We start from the raw sequence: 7,955 nt of genomic DNA, 5'->3' as shown, positions 1-7,955 counted from the left end.
ATGCTGCCACATCGCTGCTCATATCACACCGACCACCGACAACCACGACACCGGACGGTTCTCCTCTCCCCGTTCATCTCTCTCTCTCTCTCTCTCTCTCTCTCTCAACTTCTTCAAACTATAAGTGCGTCCGTTCGGGTCCGCGTGGAGAGAGAATTAAGAAGCAGAAGTTGTGCTGCTTCTCCCGCCCAACCCTCCCTCCCTCCCTCACCCGGTGACCCGTCCGTACTCAAATCTTCTCTCGTTCGTAGTTACTGAAAAGGCCAAGTTTATGCACAATGTTAATGCTACTCTTGCATGTCTTTCATTAAAGTAGAGTTGGAAGACAATACATTTTCAATGGTATTTTCTTTAAATGGAAACACTATCAAATTCTAATTCCCCCAACACATGGGACGGGGAAACATTGCAGTGGTAGTACACAATACATGTATGCATTCAGCAAAAGCGCAATGAGATAGTTCCATTTATATGGCACCAATATCAGCTGGGAGAAGAAGACAAGCTGTAGGCCTACATTCACCTCAGACCTCCGCATGGAGGGTGGCCAATGGAAGAGGAAATTCCCTTCAGGGAACACTTGGTAAGATCCAGTCAGTAAAAATTGTATAATTGGTATAAAAATAAAATATCAGTGGATGTAGATTCCACGGTTCAGTCCGTAACAGATCAAATCAGTCATCACAAACCAGAGTCCTCCATGAACCCATCTGTCCTCCTGAGGCTCAGGCATTCAGTTAAATTGTGCTTCGTCACATGGCCTATTATTTTTGACAAAAATAAAATAAATTAGACTCCAGGCGCAAACCAAGAGACTGTCAGAGCTTAAGTTATAAACCAGTTTGCGATACCCAGATCTCATGAAGCAGGCTGGTGGTGCAGGTAGAAGATGGTGCCTCAACCAGTTAGACATCTTGTCTATGCTTCCTTAACTCAGCTCTCCTGAGGCAGGCTGGCAGTGTAGAGGTAGGAGACAGTGCCTGCCTGGATCTGAAACGTCTGGCCCTGGATGTGGTGGTTGGAGATCTGCTCGTTGGTCTGGCTGATGGAGATGGGCTGGGTGCTCTGGCTATTTATGTGAATGGCCTGTGCATGCTGCTGACCTCTGGACACCTGTCCCTGTAATGGCTCCTGGGAGATCGCCACCTGCTGGATGGGCTGGTGCATCATCTGTTAACACAGTGATAAAAATGGTTCATAAAAACAGATTAGTAAGTCAAAATAAAAAATCAAATAAGATCAATAAATTGAGCAAAACCAAAAGTGACTTATCTTGACCAACACAATCTAAGGGAAAATACAATATGATTTAATGGTTAACTTGCTCCAATCAAATTAATTTATCATTAATCACTTAAAATGAACTAATCATTAGGACTCAGTCACCAGTGTATTATTGTAGTTTTACTCTGTATAGAGTAAATGGTGAATATTTAGTGTGTGTGTGTGTCCACCTGTACCTGCTGTAGTGGCCTCTGTGCTATGTGCAGTGGTTGTGGGGGGCCATGGTGTGCTTGTAGGTGCTCCATGGTTTCTTTGCTCAGAGTGATGACCTGCATCTGTTCAGGCAGACCACCGTGGCCCGTTTCCCCCTCCAGCACACTAATGGTCTGGATCTGAGCCCGCGTTTGGTCTAGCACTCCTCCCTGGGAGACGAGAGCCACGTTCTGCACATGTGCAGATGGCTGAGTCATAAGGGTGAGCCTGGAGTGGGTTTGATCTGCCGGCTCGCCCTCCGCAGTGATTATGCCAATCTGCTGCTCCTGCCCAGGGACGAAGTCCATGTTACCCACGTCTCCTGACATGACCAGCTGGATCTCCTGGTCTGAGCTGGATGGTAGCTGGTACTGCTGGAGCTGCAAGATGCCGCGCACCTCCTCATTCCCCATGGCTGCTCCCGTCTCTGTGGGGCCATCCTCTGTGGAGACTCGCTCCTTGTTGTGCGATTTCGTGTGGGTTTTCAGATTGTCCAGGCGAGTAAACGAAAGGCTGCAGAAGGGGCAAGTGAAAGGCTTTTTCCCTGAGTGGGAGGCAACGTGTCGTCTTCTCGCGCTGGGGTCTGAGAAGGACTTTTCACAGATGCTGCAGTCATACGGCTTCTCACCTCTTTAACAAAGAATTAGAGTTAAATGTACTTTGAATTTGAGTTAAGTTGCAGTATTGGAAGTATTGGAAGAAAGTCAGTCCAAAATAAAGCATTGTGAAAGTAAACTCATTGCTTAAGTCTTTATGCCCATCACCCATACCATATAAATAAATTGATCTCTCACCTATGAATTCTGATGTGAGTCTGCAGTGTGCTCTTTGCTGTAAAAGACTTGCCACAGGTCTCACAAGTAAAAGGCTTCTCACCTGTAACAATTACAACATCAAAATCAGCCACATTAACTGGCATACTCATGAACATCATGCACTGATATAGGACTGACTCAAGAAAACCACAGATTGGTTTAAATTTAGTTTGTATTTTTACCTGTGTGTGTTCTCAGATGCTTTTTCAGCTGGGCTGTGTCCATAAACTTATGATGACACAGAGCACATTCAGGCAAAGATTTACCTTGAAGAACAGAGGATTAGACCTACGCTATTACAGTATGATGTAACCAATTCACCATTTTGCTATAGATTAGAGACACACGGGAACTACAAATTTCACGCCCCCAAATGAGACAGCGTCCCCACTTCTGGTCCGTTAGAACAGTGTACTGCAGGCCAGCCCATAGAAGTCCATTGAAATTCAACTGTAGTTACCGGTAATCTACTTCTAAAATGTAACAAAATGAACTGAAGACTATATTGATTTGAATAAAAATATGTTTCCATATGTATGAAGTGTCTTTGACAACATATATTGTTGTTTTCTCAATAGAGGATGTATTTCACATTTAATTTACCACTTGAATGAGTTACCCATAATGTTAACAGAGCAGAGGGGAGACGGCTTTTAAGCGACGTCACTGCCTTATATATATATATGTGGGTTTTATATTTAGATGGCAGGTATGTGACATTGAAAAAGACAAATCAAACATATGGGACACTTTATTAGAACACAAAAAAAATCGCTACAGCCTCAGTAATCAACCAGTAAAATAAGGGTATTTTATGATATCTCTCATAGGGATTGCATTGACAGCTGCAGTACACCGTTCAAACAGACCAGAAGTGGGACCGCTGTCTCATTCGGGGACGTGAAATTTGTAGTCCCCATGTGTCTCTATTAAGTTCATGAAATGCAAGTACAACGTGAGAGCAAAATGGCCGCTATAGTCAATAGCAATTGGACACCTTCATTAGTGCTTGCAATCAGTGCTCTTTGTTCCAGCGAATCGAAATCTTAAAAGCTAACTACAATGACAATCTCTGGACAATTGTGTGCTTCTTGATTTTGACAACCTCCAAAATTGTTTGTGGAGCTCAGCAAGGAAGAAACTGAGTGACCTGCACATTCCTATTTAGAATCAATTGGGAAGTCAAATGCAAGGCAGACGTATCGCCATTCGCCACTCGCCAGTCAAGTTCTACCTCACTGATCTCAACAAATTATTTTGTATGGGGGATGCTGAAACACGAAACACAAATAATATAGTAATTCTTACCTGTATGGAGCCTATAATGACTTTTAAGTTGCCTCTTCTGAGTGAAGGTCTTTCCACATTCATCACAGTTGAAGGATTTCTGTTCTAAAAGACAAGATAAGACAATACATTCAAAGACCTTTAATGCAGTAGGATCTTTGTCTTTTTAGTCATTATGATTTCATCGGTATATCCAAATATACAGTATATTTAAAAAAGAAAGTGGCAATAACACCCTTTAACCAAAATCTTAGCAAAGTGACAATTACAAATCCACGGAACGTAGCGAATCAGACTGGAACCCAGGCTAATAACCTTCCAGAAATCACAAAACCTTCAACATTTTCAGAAATTCGCAACAATTACTGATTTACAATCTCACAAGTTGCAATGCATTGTGACCTTGCAGATCTTATATTTTCTCTATGTTTTCAATTTGGTTTAACCTCTTAAACCCCTGCATCCGTACTGTGGGGGAAACATTTGCTGAAAAATAGCCGATCTACTGTACAAGTTTGAAGTAGATCTGCCATTTTCTTTCTGGAAAGAAATGTAATGTAAAGCGGAAACAGAAAGGTCTGGTCACTTTCCAAAGGGACTCCGGTCAAGTATGGGGTTTAGGTGATGTGATACATGATGAATACAGTGTAGTATAGTTACTACTTAGTCTTGAGGTAGTACCTGCATGGAGGTTCATATGCTCCAGCAAGGAGTGCTTGGTGGAGAGGGCTTTGGAGCAGACAGTGCAGACGAACGGCTTCTCTCCTGTGTGCATACGCTGGTGAACCACTAGAGTATGTTTCTGGGTGAACCCCTTCCCACAAGCAAGGCACCTGAAAGGTTTCTCTCCTTGGGATGGGAAAATACATTTGAAGTACTGTTAGGCACAGTGGGTTGTATCGGTATGGCTGTCAGTCTGAACAACACGGAAAGAAGGTGTGGAGGGCATGATAGAGTTTATTGTTGGGCCCTCTGGAGCTGTCACAGGTATAGTTAAAAGTAAAATATGTTATCTGTTGTGTGATAGTTGTTGACTGTATAATTTTGTCGACGTACAGGATTAGCGACAGCATACGTAGCTCTCCTGAAGCAGCCTGGGTTAAAGGTGCAGTAAGTGATATATTTATTTGATTTATATTCTGATTACAATACAGGATAAAAAGGTTAAACAGGAAGTAAAGACACAAAGAATAATCAGACAAAATTGGAACTGGAACACTATACAAATATTGAAGCTGATAAGTGGGTAATCTGCAACCCACCAGAAAGTTTATTTTCTGTTTACTAAAGAGCTGGAGAGACACCAATTATTAAACAAACATAAACATTCTATAACAATGATTCCTATAAGAATATAGATTTAAATTAGCAACAAAGGAAGTTTTGTTTTAACCAAAAGATTTACTTACACTAAATACTTTGCTCAAACTAAGGGGCGATTCATACTCCTATTTTAGAGCCGAATAAAAGTCGGTTCGGCGCTGTAGAGCCTACAATTTGAGGTTCGGGGGGGGCGGGTACCGTCCTAAAGTCGGCTCTTCGGTGCTACTGAAAATTTCTGACGAGCCGAAATCATTTCGGCACTACAGTGCCGAAACAGCGGTAAAATAGGAGTATGAATCGGCCCTAAGGCTTTCTCACATTGTTATTGGAGTATAGAATATTGTCCACACAGTATGTGCCTTTGGGTGTCTTGAAATTGTATATTTGCACATGCATAAAATTTCTAACCCTACAATGGAATTCCTGATATGTTCCCGATATATATTTAAAAATAAAAGCTGTACTAGAGTACCATAGTCAAGGCTATTTAAATAAGGAAAGGAAATGAATGTCACTTTCTTGGTCCAGCAATTACAGTTGGAAAATGTGATGCAATTTTCAGCTCATACTGCACAGATACCAGTCAGACACTTTCTGCTTAATAATATAGCTCTGGTCCATAGCTCTAATGGACCAGAGCTAGCTTAATAAGTGCTCTTCAATTACCTCAATAAAATGATAGTGTACTGTGGATATCAAAAATCACACCTGTGTGAAGTGAGCAGTGAACTATACTGTAATTGTACTGTACTGAACTCCTGTACAGACAGTCGTGCTGAACTGTTGTACAGACAGTCGTCCTGAAGACTGATTACACTAAAATCTCTTGACTATAGCATAGCACAGCACATGCCAAAGTGTCATTATTACCTTCTTAACCTTGACCAGTGTAAGGAAGCACTCCTCTATCCCAGGGGTCATTACAATAGGGGAGATCCAGGGGGTCCGCAGCTAAATTATTAATAGCTAGTAGTAACCAATTGTACCCTTATAGGTATATAATAATTCAGAGACTCTACAAATAGAACCAAATTGACCTGTGAGGGTCATATGAACACCTCACCTGTATGAGTTCTTTGGTGTATCTTCAAAAAGAGGTGGTTTTTGAACACTTTCCCACAGTCCTCACATCGTGCCTCCGTGTCAGGGTATTTCCTTCTTCTGCCTCTCTTCCCAGGCTCCCTGTTTCCCACCGAGTCACTGTCCACCCTGTAGCCCTTGTATTTCATTGGTGGCCTGATTTTGCGTCTACTGTGTCGGGAGCGGTCAGCCCTTGGATCATAATCTGTGTCATCCGAGTCTTTATGCAGCGACTCAGTCAGGTATTTGTCTGCGGCGTCACAGTTCAGGCTGGAATTCTCACCAATATGCTCGTCTTCTGAAATCTCATGCGGAACACTTCCATCATCTTCATTCTCAATGTGCTCGTCTTCTGAAATCGGAGCACCTCCGTCATCATGAACTACGTCTACTTCTTTACCGTGCCTCTCCTCCGTCACAGTCACAATCACATTTTTCCTCGGGCGTCCTCGCTTACGCTTTGGCAGATTTGAGAACTCTGCACTGACCTCTGCAGGAGTTGTTTTGGGGCCGAGCTCACCCAGGGCCCTGACAAGGTCACTGACCTCCAGAAGACGGGCCATGGCCATGAGCTGCCCAGTGGCACTCTCCTCCACAGACACCTGGGCGCAGTAGATGAACTCCAACACCACAGCAAAGTAACTGGACGCCATGCCATCAAGCCTGTAGGTAGACTGGCTGATCTGGTCCTCTGCAGTGAACATGAGGGAGAAGTAGTCACTGCTTGCAGCCAGCAGGGCCTTGTGTGCCTTGAAGTGCACCTCCTCAACGATCAGCGTTATGTCACACAGCAGGTCCCTCTTTCTCAGCCTGTCAAATTTGCTCAAGATGCTGTCCTTGTGTGCTTCTGAGCGAAGGGCCATCCGTGAACCAACAGAGGCTGGAGTTGGCTCTGTCATGTTGTACGGTTCCGTTTTGTTTCAGTATCACCTGGAGTGGAGGAAAGGAAAGAATTCTGTAAAACACTGGTTCTCAAAGTGGGGTTTGTCCAGAGACCCCCAAGAGTCCTTGAGGAGGTTCCATGCAGGCAGAGGGCATCAAAATCTGTTTAATCACTTTAACCTTATTTTATTTGTTTCATTATTCGAAAATCAGCCAGACAAATATTTTGAAAGATCTGGGGAAAGAAATTACACAACAAATTCTCTTATATAGGGGTCCCACTCCCTGGCACAATGTTTTCAGATGGGGGTCCGTGATTAAATATTTTGTATACATATTTATTTACGGGTTGACTTAGCCCTCCAAGCAGAACCCAATGCTACTGAAGTTTCTGACATTTGAGGGTCCCGAAAGGGGCTAGGGTTGACTAGACCTAGTAGAGTACTGCACTGCACACGTACAGGAGGAATTGAAGGAGAATACGCCGCCTGCAGCCTACTACTGATGGGAATATGCAAATGTTTTGTTTGTTTTGTAACTTCCTTAACATTTCTCCTGCCCTGGCTAATCAATAAATCATAGTTTGCAGAAAAGATTTCAGGAAACAACTTCAGACCATGACTAACTTCAACCAATTTTTCATCGTTTCTGTAATGATGGGAAAATAAACAAACAGTAACGAGTAACAGTGGGTAGTTAGCAACAATCTGTTAGCTACATTGTGTCCAACAATGCCCGCTGTATGTGCTCGGAGATAACTCGCTAGAAGTAGGCCACGATTAAAAGCGACTGAAAAACGCCAGTAAATATGCGAAACAATATAAATATTCTGTGTGACCATATCCCCAAATTGAACTGACTGAAATTTGTAATATCGAGCTTATAGGACCTTACCTTCTATTTTTATCCACTATGGAGGACGTGAACGGGATTGTCGCGAGAGCTGTGTTTATGGAAGCAGGGCGGCCGCGGACGTGCATCTATGACGTGCTTGCAGCTTCAGCTGATCTACACATATTCAGGATAGGACTAAACCATAGACTGTAAAACTAAACGCACGTTCTACAAGCATGTGATTCTGAAGCTTTTACT

At 43.0% G+C, this 7,955-nt stretch overlaps 1 protein-coding gene across 1 annotated transcript; it reads right to left on the bottom strand.

Moving 5' to 3' along the window:
• Positions 1–246: 246 nt before the first annotated feature.
• On the bottom strand, positions 247–7,793 carry zbtb24 (zinc finger and BTB domain containing 24). The gene is made up of 8 exons (XM_083791514.1): positions 7,758–7,793; positions 5,965–6,911; positions 4,260–4,427; positions 3,600–3,683; positions 2,474–2,557; positions 2,271–2,352; positions 1,461–2,106; positions 247–1,170 (listed from the first exon to the last, which is right to left on the bottom strand). Exons 2-8 carry the CDS (start codon positions 6,878–6,880, stop codon positions 934–936), a joined length of 2,217 nt encoding a protein of 738 aa, XP_083647640.1. The 5' UTR covers positions 6,881–6,911; positions 7,758–7,793; the 3' UTR covers positions 247–933.
• Between the last annotated feature and the right edge of the window lie 162 nt (positions 7,794–7,955).

Source organism: Protomyctophum parallelum (genome assembly GCF_964188405.1).
Source record: "Protomyctophum parallelum genome assembly, chromosome: 20".
Classification (NCBI taxonomy): Eukaryota; Metazoa; Chordata; class Actinopteri; order Myctophiformes; family Myctophidae; genus Protomyctophum; species Protomyctophum parallelum.
The sequence above is the reverse complement of the archived record's forward strand: the minus strand, read 5'-3'. Positions and strand labels throughout refer to the sequence as shown.

Excerpts from the sequence above, each read along its gene's own strand:
- zbtb24 (XM_083791514.1), bottom strand. The coding sequence starts at position 6,880 with ATGACAGAGCCAACTCCAGCCTCTGTTGGTTCACGGATGGCCCTTCGC. Across the intron at positions 2,558-3,599 it reads TCATTATAGGCTCCATACAG|GTAAATCTTTGCCTGAATGT; the intron begins GTAAGAATTACT and ends CTGTTCTTCAAG. Across the intron at positions 2,107-2,270 it reads ACTCACATCAGAATTCATAG|AGGTGAGAAGCCGTATGACT; the intron begins GTGAGAGATCAA and ends TCTTTGTTAAAG.